Here is a 17,442-nt window from a genome sequence, read left to right on the forward strand (position 1 = left end):
CTCCCAGCTATGGCTCTATGCAAACCCCTAGAAAACCAATCCCCCCAATGAAGGTTCTGGAATCACGGTAGCCTCCGGTTGGTTTTCCCTCGTTTTCTTTCCCCCTCATCCTCTAGCGCAGTAGGGCGCACGTAGAAGGTGCTTACTAAGTGTGTCTGACTGCATGGGCACGAGGAAAGGAGAACAACGAGGGCGAGGAGGCCAGCCCCCCAGAAAGCGCTCCAGGCCCCCAGGACGCGCTCCAGGCCCCGAGGGCACGCTCCAGCCCCCCGAAGGCGCGCTCCAGGCCCCGAGGGCGCTCTCCAGCCCCCCAGGACGCGCTCCAGGCCCCCGAGGGCGCGCTCCAGCCCCCCGAAGGCGCGCTCCAGCCCCCCAGGACGCGCTCCAGGCCCCGAGGGCGCGCTCCAGCCCCCCAGGACGCGCTCCAGGCCCCCGAGGGCGCGCTCCAGGCCCCCGAGGGCACGCTCCAGGCCCCGAGGGCGCGCTCCAGGCCCCGAGGGCGCGCTCCAGCCCCCCAGGACGCGCTCCAGGCCCCCGAGGGCGCGCTCCAGCCCCCCGAAGGCACGCTCCAGGCCCCGAGGGCGCGCTCCAGCCCCCCGAAGGCGCGCTCCAGGCCCCCAGGGCGCGCTCCAGCCAGCTAGGTCCTGCCACACGTGCAGCCAGGCCCGCGAAGGGTTAAAGGAGACAGACAGCTCCTCCGAGGGCTCCCCCTCCCCTCCTTCCCCACCCTCCCGGTTTTGGCAAGGGATTAAAGTGCTCCCCCCTGTGGCAGCAGTGACCCAGAAATGAGTTTGGTTCCCGGAGTCCTTCCTCCATAACAAGTAAAACGTCAGTCGGAGTGGCGGCGTGCGTGTGTGAGTGTGCACGGGTGCAAGTGCAGCCGCCGCGCTCGGCTCGGCCCGGCCCGGCCCGGCCCCCCACCCCGCGGCAGCCCGGACTCATGAGGCTCCGGGAGCCGCGCTCGGCCGCCGCCACCCTCGGAGCCCCCGGGCGAGCAGCCCCCTCGCCGCAGCAGGTACCGGGCGCGTGTGCGTGTGCGTGTGCGTGTGCGGGGAGGGCGCGGGGAGGCGAGTGTGCCGCGTGGGGGCCGGAGCCCGCGGCGGCGAGCCCGGCCGCCCAGCCCGGCGCGGACGGCGCAGCCAGCCGGCTCCGCCGCACAGCCATATTTGATGGGGCTGCTGCTCTGCTCGGAGTGCTCGGGAGTCATTTAATGCCGAAGGTCGCTGCCTGGTGGAAATAATCGAGTACGTCATTAATATGGCGCCAAAAGCTCGGGCTCTGGATGTGGCGGCGGAGGGCGGGCGGCGGCGGGCGGCCGCGCTCCCATCCCACCGCCAACTTGGGCGTCCGCGGCTGGGCCGGTCCGGGCGCCCCGGCGGAGGGAGCGGGCGGCGCGGGGAGCCGGGCGCCGAGCGGGGGCGGCAGCAAGTTTGTGCTTCGGAAGAAGGCTATTGCGGGAGTTGTGGAGGGGGGGCTGCCGCGGACCTCGGGAGCCTCTCTGCCCCTGCTTCGGCACCCAGGGAGCCCAGCCGGTCCGCAGGTGGCCCCGGGTGCCGCTCCCCACGCCCCCGAGACACGGGGTGTGGGCACGGGGCTGCCTGGGAACAACTCGGTAGACAGATGGCGGTGGCAGGAGTGCGGGTCCTTGTCTGCAGTAATAGTCTGCTGGCGGCGGGGTGGTGGGGGCATCTCCACCGCCGTAGGTGTGTGTGTGTGCATGGATGTGAGCGGAGCCTAGCCCGGAACCGGGCCGCCGGCCGTCCAGCCCAGGGTGCTGGGGAAGGGATTGGGGGAGGGGGAACATTCTCCCCAGGGGGGCTCTCCGCCGCCGAGCCTTTGACTTTCTTGGAGATTAGCGGAAAGTACGAAACCCCCTCCCAAGGTGAATGAGGAAGGGGTCTCCTGGCGGGGAGGGGGGGAAGTGCCGTTCATCCTGAACTCAGCGAATCGCGAATTGCACCCTTGGCACCATTGCAGACTTCGGAGGAGGGGTCCGTGGGCCCTGGATCTTGGGAATGGGTGTGTGGCGGCCCCCACGGGCGCAAAGTTGCCCGGTCCTGCCTGCACGTGCTGGGCGTGTTGTGTTTAGCAGCGGGGGGCCCCGCCGGCGTCTTCTTTCGGACCAGTTTTCCCAGGGCTGCTCGGGGCTCTCTTCGCCAGTGCAGGCGAAGGTGGAAGGTGGAGAGCGGACCTGGGGTTCGAATCCTGTCGGAGCGGTCCCGTTTGCTGGAGACCTTCGATCCCCTCCACCTCCTTCCCGCCCCCCGGCTCTGCGCCCGCCTTCGGGGGGAAGAGGCGGGGCCGCCGCGGGCTGTGCTGCGGCTGAGAGTGGCGGCTTCGCGGACGCAGGTGCACGGGGCCGCCTTTCCGCGGGGCTCCCCGACTTCCCCGGCGTTGGCGTCCGCAGCCCCCCCGGCCGTGGGGCTACCCGGGAGGAGAGGAAGCGGGGTGGGGGTGGGGAGAGGAGGGAGAGAAATGGAGGCCGGTCTCCCGCGGCACGTGGGCAGGTGCGGCGTGGCGGAGGGAGGGTGTAACTTTTGCCACCGGTCTCTCCTTGCCCGGGGGAAGCCCATGGGGAGGCAGCGTGGGGGAGGGGCGGGCTCCGCCTAATACGATTTGAAGGGTCCATTTAACAGGCCGAGTGGGATTTCCACGGGGACTTTGCCTAAGCCGCAAGACCCAGTAACCTGGTTCTGCCCAGCAGTGGCTGTAAGCCGGTCGGTGCCTTCCCTGTCCCCTCCCTTGGCCTCAGTTTCCCTGGCGTGTAAGATGAGGGGTTGCTGTCGATGATCACACGCCAAGGCCCCTGAAATTCCAGCTCCGTGTCCTAGGAAGGGCACGGGGCCTGGATAAAACCACCCAAAGCCCCTCGGCGTGCACGGCTGCCGCCGCAGCCTCGGGGACTGCCGAAGAGTCTGGTCCCCGGAGATCCCCCGGCCCCGATCGGGGCGCGGCGGCTGCAGCCTGGGGGGAGGAGGAGGAGGGGGCGAGGCCGGCGTTTGTTGATCTGTTTTGCGCCGCCTTCTCGCTGGATGGCTTCCTGTGGCAGAGGTGATACACAGTTTCCAGAACTGCCTGGGGCTGGGCAGACGGGGTAGAGAGGCGGGAGGCCGAGTCTGCCCCCCGCCGCCCCCCGGACCGCTGCCCCGCGCTCCCCGCCCGCCCTCCTCCGGTGGGATGTGCTCGCCGCTCCACGGGCGCAGGCAGATCCGGGAAGGCGAGGGCGCCTCGCCGGGCGTGGGGGCGGGGGCCGGGCCCGAGCCGATTGGTGAGGACGGCCGGGGTAGCGGGGAGGCGGAGCCGCGAGCCCGGGGGAGGGGGCGGAGGCCGCGGGTCGCTGGGCGAAGGCAGCAGGGCGGCGGCGCCCGCAGGGACCCGGCCCTCGGGGAGGGTGGCATCCTCTCCGGGAAGGGCCACTCCGGCGGCTGGGCCCGGAGTTACTTGGTGTCCCTCCTCCTCGCTCCCCAGCCCTCTCCGGGAGGGGGTGTGGATGGGCAGCACGGTGCGTTGGCTTGCATTCCCTGCAGATGCAGGCGCCGCACTCCTTCCGCCAGGAATCGTGTGAGTGTGTGTGCCCCCGGGCAGCAACGCCGGTCTTAGCGCTGCAGCAGGGGCAGTGCATGCCCCGGCCAGCCTGGCCCGGCCCGGCCCGGCCTCGTCCTTCCTGCTGGAGCGGCCGAGGAGGGCGCCGGGGGCGTGCTGGCTGCCGCCTGGGGACCCTGGCACGGCCTCCCACGGACCGGCCTCCCCAGCCGCGCACCCGCCCGGGCGGCTGTTAACGGGCCCCCTAAGCCCGTTAGGAGCCAGGCTGCGTCCCCGTGGATCCCTAATCGGGGGGAGGCTCCCAGCCCCGGAGGAGCAGGAAGATTGCAGCCCTCCCGCTGCACAGGCGAACCCTGACTGATCTCCCGCTGTGGCGGCGGGGCAGGAAGGACCACGGAAGCCGCCTCCCGGTGGAACGGAGCGCTCCCAGGTGGCCGGGAGAGGCTGCTGGCTGCCGGCACACCTCCGTCCCGGGTTCTTCGGCTCGGGACGGCGTGCTGGAGGCACGGGCGCTCCCTGCGAGAGTTAGCACTCTGCGGGGTGCGAGACAAGTGCGCTCCCCAAGGCGGCCAAGTGCAGATGAAAACACTGAGCAGCCCCCTCCGATCCTAGTGGGGAGAAAGGCGCAGATCTGGAGCCAGACTGGCTGCCCAAATACCGATGTGGCCGCTGACCACATGTGTGATCTTGAATAAGCTCAGGTTCTCCATCTGTAAAGTGAGAGGACTAAGCTCGCTGGTCCCGGCGGCCCCTCCGGCTTGTGGGTGCACTTTGAGTTTTAAGTGTATGGGAGGGGGGAAGGCAGAAGGCCAGGTTATGTTAGCAACGCTCTGTGGAATAGCTCCATTTTCTCCAGTAGTTGTAGCTCAGGAAGCAAATGAACATCACTGAGTGTTGGCAGATCATCTTTGATGTCCTCATGGGCTACTCTTGGTAGGGAGATTTCTGCAGCTCGCAGTAGGTTCTTTCATTAGGAGGAAAGTCCTAGAAAGTTGCCTGAGAGATGCCCAGGAGTTAGTTACACAGCTGGGGGGACCCAGAGCTTTAGAACTGAACCAGACTTAGCAGCTACTCTAGAATATCCCCTTGTTTTAGAGATGAAGAGGGTCAGTAACTTGCCTAGGCTCCTGTAAGGCATCATCTGGATTTGAATTCAGGCAGTTCCTACTCTGACTCTCTCCCCTACTTGGTGTTGCTATATCTTAACCTTCCTTATTGCCCCCTTACCCAATCCTCTGGCAGCTAGGTGGTGCAGCGGATAGAGCACCAGTGCAGGGTCAGGAGGACCTGAGTTCAAGTCTCACCTCAGACACCTGACACTCACTAGCTGTGTGACTTTGGGCAAGTCACTTAACCCCAGTTGCCTCATCCTGGGTCATCTCCAGTCATCCATATGAATATCTGGTCACTGGATTCAGGTGGCTCTGGGGGAGAACTGAGGCTGGTGAACTTGCACAGCCCTCCCGCACTCAAAACAAAGTCAAGTGCAAGTCATGTCATCATTTCTCTGATGGCATGGTCTTTGGCAACAAAGGACAAACACACACACCCAGTGCTCTGAAAAGTTCCCTGGAAGGTCAGGTCCATCAGGTCATTCCCTATAGGATTCATAAGAAAACATCCTAGAGTTTGTCTTTGAGTATGTTCTAAGAATATCTACTTTAGTCTGATAACTGATTTTTCTGGAAGGAAGCCCAATTAAGGGGCTTCCTCCTTCCACATCTTATAGAGACATGAAAAGGGCTGGGTGTGTGCTTGGGGAGGGGGAGGAGGGCCCTGGTGGGGTGTCTAGTTGCGTGTAGGAGGCTTTGTGCTGCAGTGGAGAAAGCTCTGGATTTAGAAGCAGAGGACCTGGGGTGGAATCCTGGTTCTGCTCCTCCATATAATAAGCCTGTGGGAGCCTGGGTCTCAGTGTCCTCATTTCTCAGCTGGAAGGATTGGAGTCAGTTATCTCTAAAGTCTCTTTCAGTCATGTAGTCACTTTATAGTCAGAGGTTTAGAATTATAATCCTATTCAGGGTATCCATTCTACCTCTTTACTTAGACAGAGTTCACTGTTGTCTGAATGTGGAGGGGAGAAGAGGAGAGAGACAGTGACAGGACAGAAAGAGGGAGGGGAGAAGGATTTGATCTTAGAGTGAGGAAGAGATGAATTCAAGTTGTGTCTCTGATGTATACTAGTTTTGTGATCTTGGGTAAGTCATATAAGATTATCCTGCAGTAAGGACTTTGCTGATCAGATCTGCCTTGGTAGAGGGAGTTTACTCAGCAGGGTGTTTCTAATACCAGTGAAATCACAGGTCTCAGTCCCTATCCCTACTTAAACATTCAAAAGCCTTCCTGCCTCCATTACCTGGTAATTTATTTGTATAGAAACCAGTTTTCATCCAGATCTATTTTAAATTGATGTGTAGTGGAAAGAGCCTTGGATTTGGAGTCAGAGGACAGTTTGAATTCTGGTTTTGCCATTTCCTGTGTGACCTTAGGCAGATCATCTCTCTAATTGCCTTCCCTTAATCTTACTACCTTTCTTCCAAGATCTCCTCCCTTCCCCTCCCCGTCTCTTTCTATCTCTTTCTCTCTTGAGTTGGGTCTGTGTTGTCCTTCTTTGTATTCCCAGTACTTAGCACAGCGCCTGGCACATAGTAGGTGATCAATAAATACCCGTTGGTTGCATATCTCTCCAGGCTTCTGTTTCCTTGTCAGTAAAGTATCAGGGTTGAATTGGATATCCTCAGAGGTGAAGGGTTTCGGCATATTAATAATAGCTCACATTTGAAGCATGCTTTACTTATATAATTTCATTTGATTGTCCCCACAACTTTATGAGCTATGAGCTATTACCCTATTTGATAGCTTAGGACCTAGTCTCAGGATCATACATATGTATTTTTAAGTATTTGAGGTGGGATTGTGACCCAAGTCTTCCTGACTTCATGTTCAGCATTCTGTCCACTACATCTTGCTGCATACCTCACCTTGCTACCTGTCTCATTGATGACCTCTCAGGTCACTTTAAGCTTTAAATCTATGTTACTGAGTTTGTGTGAAAAGGCTTCACTGAGTTTGAAACATTTAAAACCTAGCCAGTTCTGCAGAGGGGGAAAAACAGATATTAAAAGGACCTTTTAGATAAGTTCAAGTAGGACAGGTTTTATTTTAAGCATATGTATTACCCCTATGACAGAATTTACTGCTTGGAGGAGTTAGTGGGTTTCCTCCAGGAAACCTCTGTTCTCTACAGTTAGTAATGACCTCCCTCACATCTGATGCTGTTTTTTTTTAATGAAGTAACTAATCATAATATTCCCCATGTTTCTGTGTTAGTGTTATGTAACTTTAGTACTGGCTTAGTGGCACTAACTGAATGTTAGCTAAACTTTGTATGCCCAGTGCCCAGCACAGTGCTGTGCTTGAGGTAGGTTTTTCCTAAATGATTATTTCTATTTTAAAGGTCTTAGTTGGAGTAGAAAGAACTTAGTAGGGTGCATTACATTGAGTAGGTGCTTAGGAAATGTTTGCCAGCATGATTTCTAAAAATTTTTATTGCTGACTTTTGCCTTTATATCAGTCAGTTCTCACCTTCTTCCATATTGAATCCTCTCCTATGACAAAGAAAATGTTAATCAATCTCCCTGTCCTTTCTGGCTTAATTTTTTTCTTGAATAAATCCTGAAATTGGCTTTAGAAGAACACTTAACTAGGGGACAGGACCTGTAGAAATAAAATCCCAGGTGGGTAAAATGAGAGAACATTACATAAGCACACACAAACACACAGCATACTCATACAGAAAATAAAATTTTAGTGTAACTTGAAGTTCTTGAGTTTGGAGAGCATCTGTTTATTTTTAAAATAAATTCACGAAATTATTTTCCTAATAGACTTACCAATGTACTTGTTGGATAAGGGGCTGCCACATGATCTCTTGTGTAGTTCTGAGGTTTTGGTGCATTGGTTCAGTGTTCAGATTCAGGCTTGCTACTTAGCAACTTTGTGCCTTTTATATCCCCAATTTCCTCAGCTGTAAAATGAAGGAGTTTAGACTCAATCCGGGTTCCAAAACTTTCATGTGTTGTGGATTCCTTTGGCATTCTAATGAAGCCAACATTCATGATAGAAGGAAATGCTAAATTTCACTTAGAGGTCAGTGAAAATAAAGATGTTATTTCTCTCTCCCCCCCTCCTCCAAGTTTATGGAGCTCTTGAAATCTCTCTACAGACCACATGTTAAGAATCCTTGGGGAAATTGTTAAGATTCCTCAGCATCTCTAAATCTCTGATCCTGTTTAAATGTGGTCATTTCTTCCCTATTTATCCAACTTTTTATTATGATTGTCCCAAAGTAGAATGGGGCAGCCTCCTCCACGGGGAGGAATGGATTCCTCCTCATTAAGAGTCTTCAGGCAGAAATGAGTGTAGTGCTTACTTAAAGTTGAGTTAGGATGCAAGGGAACCAGGGGTAGTAGGGGCTTTGCGCATCTGCTGGAATTCTATTACTTTCTATGATTATCTCTGTAGATGCTCAGGGGGCCTTTAATATTATAGTGGCCCCTGTTGACAAGCATTATAGTTAATGGCCAATCAGAATTTACATTAAAAAACCCTAGAGCTTGTAAAGCAACTTTACAGTGGGTGAAGAGATAACATTAGGAAAATCTTAGCCTGTTCTGTTTACTCTTTAGGCACCTCCCTCTGACAGGGTGTTTGATCTGGACAGGGGGGTCTGGTCTCTGCTCTGATGGCAGTATTTATTAAATTCTTACTATGTGCCAGACTTATTGGGTGTTGCAAAGATGGAGATAAAATATGTGACAATTTCTCCTTAGGAGTTTGCATCCCTTGGGGAGAGACATTGCCCATATATAAGCATGTATGGAATAAATTCAAAATATAAATATGTTAGTAGGGAGAGAGGGCAATAGAAATTGGGGAGATCAGAAAACGCTTCCCTTAGACTAGAGGTGTCAAACTTGCAACCTGCAGCAATTCTCTGCAGAACCAGATTAAAATGGGAAATATTTAACAAAATAAAATACAGTAGAACAGAGATTCTGCTAATATGTGATTTTCAAAGTCAGTATGTGACCAAAGGAATCATTATGTGTAGTTTAGTGGCCCCTATTTTTATTTGAGCTTGATGCTACTAATGCTGGAACAGCCTCTCGAAGGAACATCCTGAGGGACCATGGACAAGTCCCACTCTTTACCTTAGTGTGTAAAATGGATGTTTCAAGATTTGGACTACTGTGGATCCCATACAGTTGTAAATCTGGACATACTTTGGGAACTCTTACTTCTTGGTCGTGACATCATGGCTTTAGATCTGGGAAGTGACCTTAGGGTTGTCCACACTCCACATTTTACAGAAGAAAACTCAAACCAAGAGAAGCAAAAATCTCCAGTCTAAGGTCACACAAGGATGTGAATTTAAGGTCTTTTGAGTCCAAATTCAGTTGCATCATACTGCTGTGTTTCAGGTAGAATTCACTATTGCACAAAGCTACTCTGGTTTTGAAAGCCCTCAAGTTAGAATCAATTCATACCTTTCCTCCCTAGCCTGCCCATTGTGGATTTTATTAATTGTATGAGATTTCAGCAGTTTCAGCTTTTTTTAAGATCATGTCACCTCAGGAGGAAACCTCACTAAAATTCCAGCAGCCTATCGTTCTTTACTTGACCTGTCAGGAATTTCATTTTTGATTGCCCATTTGAAAGACTGAGTTCTCCTTTGTTTCAAGCTTGCCTTCCTTAGTTAAGGCATATTCAAAGTAAAGACATGAAAAATCTACAGTTAATAGATCAGTTGATACAGTGCCTGTTCAGTACAGTTTTTAGAGTATTTGCAAAATACTATCTTGAAGGAAACAGCTCAGATTTAACTGAGCAAGCCATTTCCCCATTTGTCTGATGATACTGACATGAACTCAGAGGGAATATGGGCCTTCTGTCATTATGATGTTTGGAGTTTATTTTTTTTTTTCAACAGTATTGGTGACAAGGGAAGAAGCTATTGTGTAGTGAAAAGTGTTCAACTTGGTGGGAGAATAAAATCTCAGACACCTGCTGTTGTGACCTGGGGCAGGCTCTGAGCCTCATCTATAAACTGATAGGGTTGAACTCAGTGGTCTTTAAGTTAGGGACCAGGCTGAAATCCTGTGATCACATTGGTGCACAGTTGTAAAAGAGTGGTTAGGTTAAGATGCCTGAACTGGGCACTAGCCCAGCTGTGGTTGGGATGCTTTCTCTTGGTCTCATTACCAGCCAGAGCCACCCTGTGATTTCTGAAAGTTTTAGTGGAATCGTCATCTCTGACTCAACCTGTCAGAAACTAATGCCTTGGATCCACAACTTCCCCTCCCTCTACCTCCTCCTCCAAAAAGAAATAAACCAGACCATATAATCAAGTCAGTCTTGAAAACAGAGTTTAAATCAGGGGTGTAGATAGTCGCTGAAATGTCAGATTTCTTGCAGTCAACAAGATTTGGAGTTTGAAAGAGGCCACTCACTTCCTTTTTCATTTGAGGAAACCGAGGCCTAAAGAGGTCTTAAATTCCTTTATTAAGCCTCATTAATTCTCTGTGGTTGGCACTCAACTTCCAACCGACCTCTAGATTATCCTAAAAACCTGCTGGGTCTGGCCAAACCCCAAGAAAGGTGATTAGAAGCCACAGTTTTAACTTGCAGTGCCTTCTTTAAAAAGGATTATGGAATTCATTCTAGGTCAAAGCCTCTTACTTTGAAATGCCATGAGTATTTATTGATCTTTTAAAAGTTGTTCCTATATAATATGAGTATAGGAAATACTGTTCAGTTGGGAATTCCTAACAAGTTCCTAATTTTGCAGCTTATTATATTCATCTGAGTTTATGGTTCCAGTGATCCCTGCCAGAGAATTAGAAAAGAGTTATATTGCCCTTCATTCACTTCGAGTTTTATTAACTAATAGATGGAAGCGAAGTCAGAGCCCGGCTGTCAGGCTGTTTCGTGATGAGCGTTGTGGAATACTAAACATCAGCTATCCAGAATACTCCAGGAGTGAGTTGTTTTGAATAGGAGGCAATGGGAAAGGGCATTGAATTTAAGACATAGAAGATCTACTTGGAAACCTGCTTTTGTCATTTATTAGCTCAATGACCTTGACTAAATCTTTTGACCCTTTCGATGCCCAGTTTTCTTATCTGTATGATGGGAGTGGATTTGTCACTGTCTTGAGGATTCCTTTAAACTCCAACACAGTATGAGTTTTCTAGGTAGTGTTACCCCTTTAGGCACTACATTTTCAAAATTTATTTTTAATTGGGATGGTTCTTTCTGTGCCTTCTTACAGAGTGTATTTGAGGATAGTTTAACTTTTTCTTGTTGATTTAAGGCTATCAATTCTTCTGGCTGTCTGTTTACCTTCTTCCATCTCAGTTTCTAGTTTATTCTGTCTTTGATTAGAAACCAGATTACCAAATCTATTAGAATTATTTGTAAGTTAAGAGTAAATAGGCTCCCAGTGAGGACTTTAAGCACTTATCTAGGAGAAAAACACACGGACTTTGTTACATGTATTTTGATGGTCAAGATGCCACTCTTTGTTCCATATGAGATGGTTTAGATAGCTGAGTTCTGGATAGCTGTAATGTTATTCTACCTTGAAGGAGTTGCCTAAGCTGTGGATTCAGGTTCAGTAATTTTATAATTACATATATATTATAAAATATTATATAGATAAATATATAATAACAATAGTTAGTTTCATGTAGCCCTTTAAAGTTTGCAAAACACCTTATGTACTTATCCCATTAATTCCCACAATAGCCCTGTGATATGTAGGTGCTACTGTTTCCATTTTTTAGATGAGGAGACTGAGACTAAAAGAGGTTAAGTTACTTGCCCAGGGTTACACAGGGAATAGGTGCCCAAGGTGGGATTTGAACTCATAGATGGTACTGTTCCATCTAGCTGCCTAATTTGATGTTACTAGTTCATTTAGAATTAATAAAGTCAAGTTGATTTCCCATTAACCGAGCTAATGGGAGATTGATTTGAAAAATCAGAATATTGATTTATTAATTTATGGTGAGAAATAAAATGGCAAGTTAGACTGAATATTTGCAACTGTTGATCAGTGCCTTTTCTATGCTATAGGGAATTGTACTTGAGAATAAGGTCAGAACGTTGCTTGGTAAATATGGAATCATGTTAAGGGAAATTGAATGAGCTTAGGGGGTATTTATATAACTACATGCTGTGGTAGCTTGTTTGAGGTGGGAGGGAAGGAGAGAGTGACATCATCTTACGTTGTGGAAAAGGTGCTGGGTTTGGATTTAGACGACCCGGCCTCCAGTTTTGACTCTTCCATTTTGTAGAAGTGTGATCTTGAGTAAGTCGTTTAACTGTGCAGGTCCCCAGTTTTTCCATCTATGAAATGAGTACATTGAAGTAGATGACCTCTGAGGTTGTTTCCAGATATATATGCCTGGGAGGTTATAATCCTCCACTTCTGGGATATGATAACCTACAGAGTGAATTGAACATTGATTCAGAATCACAGAATCTCAGAGTTGGAAGGGACTTAAGTGGCCAAGAAGTGCAGTCCATAACGAAGCATGAATCCTCTCTATGACATTTCAGATTGCTGTATGTCCCGTCTTACCTCTGGAGTTTTCCCTTATATCAAGCCTAAATTTCTCTCTGAGACACTTTGAACTACGACTTGGGAAGGGGGAAGGGGGAGAAGAAGGGAGAAAAAGAGAGAAGTCTGATCTCCCTACAAGGGCTTGAATCCAGGCAGTATGTGCACCCTGCTCCCTCCTCCTCCTCCTCCCCCAGTTTTCCCTTCTCTAGGCCGAACTGCTCAGAGCACTGCCCCTGTACCCTGGACAGCGACTCTTACAAATTCATTTTCTAGATTCCGAGACTTTATAGTCTTCAGTTTCACTTGTCACCATCCTTTGTCCTTCTGACTACTAGGTTATAGTTTCCAGGTTCACATATTTTTCATTGATTACATTTTAGCTTCTCTCTTTCCTAAGGAATAAAGGGATAGAAAGCACCTTGATCTGTTTAAACTCTCTCTAAATCTCCGTGGAGAGTGATTAGTTTCTGTTCTGGAAAGGCTTCCTTTGGATTATCTTGTTAGCTTTAATCTCAGAGGGTGGTTCTTTTTGACCTAGGATCTGAGGTTCATTTTACAAATGGGTTGTGGCCATTTATTTACTCACTACGAAGTGTGGCAGTGGAAAGTGTACTGAATTTGAAACAGATGAACTGGATTCAGATTTTGGTTTAGCCCCTACTTATTGCTCTGGTCTAAAGTTTCCTGCTTTGTAAAATGAAGAGATTGGATTCAGACCATTTTTAAGTCTGTGATAATCTCTTATAATATCTGTTTATGCAATAGTTGCTTAAATGGATATAAAACTTCTGTCTTCATAATAGCAAGAGTGTAAGTGATACAGAGTCAATTGACATACATTGGGCAAGTGCTCATTAGGTGCCAGGAACTGTGGTAAGAACTAGTTATGCAAAGACAAAAGTGAAAGAGTCTCAGCCTACAAAGAGCTTACAATTTAGTAGGGCAGTCAACTTGTACCATAGGTTTGTATTACCAAATGCATAGATGCAGAGTAGGCACATGGTAACATTAGAGGAGATGGCATCGGTAGGTGGGAGAACCAAAAATAATGCTTTCTGCAAAAGGTAATTTGATGTGAACCTTGAAGGAACCCAAGAATTTCAAGAAATGGAGGTGAGGAGGGAGAGCATTCTAGGAGACACCCAGTGCCAAGTCATGGAGACAGGCTATAGAATGTCTTCTGGGAAAAACACATGGACTTTGGTTCGTCTGTACTGGTAGTCCAGACTCTGCTTTGTAGATAGAAGAAGGGCATCGGTTGGACCATACAATGCATAGAATGAATAGGCAAGAAGACTGGAAAGGCAGGGAGGGATAGATAGTAAAGACTTTCGAAAACAAACAAGAGTGTTTACATCGATCTTAGAAGTAATAGAGAGGCGCTGGAGTTTATTGAGGACAAGCCCTGCGTTTTTGAATATATGACTCTTAGCTATTCAGATCTCAGTTTCGTCATTTTAAAAATGAGGGCATAGAAGTAGGTGATCTCTCAGGTCTCTTCCAACTCTTAATCTGTGTCTCTGTGACTTCTGGGGTCCCTTCCACTTCCAAATCTGTAATTATTCTCTTTCCTACTTGTTACTAGTTTGGGTTTCATGCATCCTTAAAGCAAGTGGCTCAATTTAAGGTAGAATGTTTGTGTGCAGAATAGCAGATTATGGTATATTTGGAGCCTGAATTCAGGCTCTGCTACTTAGTACCTGGAACTAAGTGGCTTTGGGCATGCCACTTCTGTCTGGGCCTCAGTTTTCTGACATGTAAAATTAGGAGTTGGTCTGGTTGATTTCTAAGGCCCTTTTAAGTTCAGGATCCCATGAGCCTATGTAACTAGCAATACTTCAGGCCAAGTTATCACCTGTAAGTATCCGTGTCTTGTAGACTACATGAAATGTGAAGTCATTCATCATTTAGGATTTAACATATTCTGTGTGTGAGACTTCATGTAGTTAGTGGGAATGGATGGTGTCTGATCACTGGCTATGATTAAGGAAAGGAGTTCTTAAAAACAGTCTGGACAAGAGTAATTGTCACGAGCCAGCAGAGAGCCATTCTGTGCAGAATGTTTCCTTCACCCCCATCAGAACATATGGTCAGAGCCGTTTAATATCATATACCCTTACCCTGGAGATGCTTGCGTTTACCAGTTTAGTCTCTAATAGAATGGAAGGGACTTGGAGTTGGAACATACCTGGCTTTGAACTTTACCTCCAGCCCTCACTGGCTATGTGAGCATGGGCAAATGATAGGATCCCAGAGCTGAAAAAGAACTCAATACCCTACGGCAGACCTCCTGAATTTAACTGATGGGGAAACTGAGTTCCATGACTTTTCCAAGGTCACACAGGTAAGTAAGCATCAAAATTGGGTTTTGAATTCAGGTCCTCTTACTCTGAAACACAGCCTCTTTCTGAGGGAACTAGATTAAATTGGTCATAAATTTTGTATTTTTGTTTCATTTGAAGTTGGATTTTTTTAAAAAGGAATTTAATTAAAGCTCTAGCTTCATGTATATGTTACCATTTCATTAGGATTGGGAGACCAAGCTGATTGTTACCGGGTGCGAATAAACCTAAACACCAAGTCCTTTACCTCTGTCCCACCTGTAAAAAGTTCCTATCTTGCAGGGCTTTACTAACCTTCAAGTGTTATGTAAATGCCAGTTATTTTTGTTTTTATAGAATCACAAAACTTGAATGTTGATAAGGGCCTCTCGTCTCACCCATCCACAACCCCAGTAGCTCATACTTCTCCAGTGGTCATCCAGCTTTCACTTGAAAACTTTGAAGGAAGGGACCCCCCTACTTCTCCACACAACCCATCCTTCTCCAGAACTCAGACAGTTAAGAAGTCTTTCCTTTTATGAAGCCTCACTTTGCCTCTGCCACTTCTACCCACTGCTCCTGGTTCTGCCCTCTGGGGCCTGAAAGAACAAATCTCATTAAACTCTCCAGCACATGACAGCCAGCCTTTCAAATACTTGCAGACATCTATCATGTTCCCCTGTAATCATTTCTTCTCCAGGCTAAATGTGCCTCCTTTCTTCAGCCAATTCTTACATATTTATATGTTACTACTACTACTACTGCTACTACTACTACTACTACTACTACTACTACTACTACTACTACTACTACTACTACTACTACTATTTAGGCTATATAAATGACAGTTGAACAGTAAAGACTCACTAAGCATCTACTGTGTGCCAGCCATGGTTGTTTTTATTACTATTACTGCAATTAATGAAGTTCAAGAACAACAACCATTTATTTTGTGCCCACTACGTGCCAGGCACCATTGCTACTAGTGAAGTGTTATATAAATGCCAGATATTTTATTTACTTCCCCATTTTGCCCAACACTATTGTCTTTTCGGGAGTTTTTTTTCCCCCAGGAGTTACCCTTGTATGTCATTTCTTGCTGGGTCTTACTTTCCGCTTTTGTAAAATGAGATTTGAACATTAAGATTCTTTTCAGTTTTAAGATTTCACATTAAAAAAAGAGAATGAGTTGGTATGGTTCCCTTCTTCTCTCTCCCCTCTCATCTTTGTCAAAAGGCTAGGCAATGGAGGGTGAAAGACTTCTAGGTGTTAGCATCAGCACCGTGTCATTGACCATGGTTTTTGTTGCGTAGCCAGCTAAAAATGAAGTCATCCCTGCCCTCAAAGAGCAGATATTGAGTAAGGAGAGGCAACTCATACACATAAAAATATATATATGAAATATTTTCAGAATATATTCAAGGTAGTTTTGAAGAGAAGAAGTATGCTGGGAGCTGGGGGAATAGGGAAGATTTTAGGTAGGAAGGTAGGATACTTTGATCTGAGTTTGAAGGAAATGAGGAATTCCGGCAGCTGTGCACTGTAGGCATGGAGTGTAGCCAGGGTAAAGACTTAGAGATTTAAGATGAAATATCTTGTGAGGAGAGGCCGCTAGGTGGCACAGCAGATAGAGCACCAGCCTTGGAGTCAGGAAGACTTAATTCCTGAGTTCAAATCTGGTCCCAGACACTTACTAGCTGTGTGACCCTGGGCAAGTCACTTAACCCTGTTTGCTTCAGTTTCTTCATCTGAAAAATGACCTGGAGAAGGAAATGGCAAATTACTCCAGAATCTTTGCCAGGAAAACCCCAAAGGGGGTCACAGAGTTGGACACAACTGAAATGACTGACCAACAACAAATCTTGTGAGAAAGCACGAAGTCTAGTGTGTCTGGATTTTGTAGAGTCAAGTAAAGGTAGGTTGTAGTCAGGGTGGGTAGGACTTTAAATGCTTTGGGTTATTTGCACCAAAACAACCTGGAAGATTGAGAGCTGACTACAGACATCCACACTGACCCACGCCATTCATGGACTTTAGAACCGGAAGGAAATTTAAAGACCATATCACTGACCAGATGTCATGAGCTGGGCCTCATGCAAGGAGGTTGACAGATAGGATCTTCCCATATCCCAAGATGGCAGCGATTCAGGTGTCTTGCTCATAACTGAAATTTGACAACTAGGTCAGCCCTTTGGGTTAAAAGCTTGGAAAAGAAGACATTTAAACCTTGTCAGTCCTTTTAACTTTTGCTTGGGGCATATTTTGATAAAACACAAGGCCGGGGAGGGGTCAGGAAGATACTGGGTGCCCTGAATGGGTGAGTTTATATGAGTTAGCTGGAGACAGAGTAGTGCAATGGAAAGAATGCTAGATGGAACTGACTGCCATTAACTTTCTGTGTGACCTTTGGCTAGTACTTTCTGTCTGACTCTTTAGACCTCAGTTTCCATATCTATAAAATGAGGTACTTGGACAGAATGATTTCGAAGAGCTCTTCTAGTTCTAGATCCAAAATAAAGTTGAATTCGTTTAAAACAAAAATATATTGAGGTTTTTTTAAAAAGTTCAAAAATAATTTTTAAACTGAAGTAGCAGCCAGTCAAAAGGTTAATGAATCAGAAATTCTGCTGATTAAAAAAAAAATCAGGTCTATTCTTTACCAAATTGTTTTTGACCTCCTGGTTTCTGAATTTAAGAGATGAGTTTTTAATTAACTTCTTGTCTAAATCCCTGAATCAAGTTTTTCTCTGGGTAGGAGTGGCTCTGTTTATATAAATGTACTGTAGGTTGATACTGATCTTAACAACCTTCCCAGTTATCTCTCTCTTACTCAATTTGTGGCTCTTTTCCTTTTCATCTGGGAAAGTTCACCTTTGCCCTTCCTTCAGAAGTGGATAGTTCAGGAAAATCATCGGGAAATTTTCTTCAGCCATTTTTCTGATGGACAGTAAG

General features: G+C 47.8%; 1 protein-coding gene across 10 annotated transcripts in view; it reads left to right on the forward strand.

The window, feature by feature from the left end:
• The first annotated feature begins 897 nt into the window (after window positions 1-897).
• Window positions 898-17,442, forward strand: part of JADE1 (jade family PHD finger 1) — an 83,802-nt gene continuing 67,257 nt past the window's right edge. For 2 of the 10 annotated variants that reach the window (XM_072620985.1, XM_072620974.1), the window contains exon 1: window positions 2,016-2,349. In XM_072620985.1, the coding sequence (XP_072477086.1) occupies window positions 2,016-2,349 (334 nt within the window). The other 8 variants (XM_072620980.1, XM_072620981.1, XM_072620984.1 and 5 more) reach the window with 8 other exon arrangements.

Source organism: Notamacropus eugenii, chromosome 6 (genome assembly GCF_028372415.1).
Source record: "Notamacropus eugenii isolate mMacEug1 chromosome 6, mMacEug1.pri_v2, whole genome shotgun sequence".
Lineage (NCBI taxonomy): Eukaryota > Metazoa > Chordata > Mammalia > Diprotodontia > Macropodidae > Notamacropus > Notamacropus eugenii.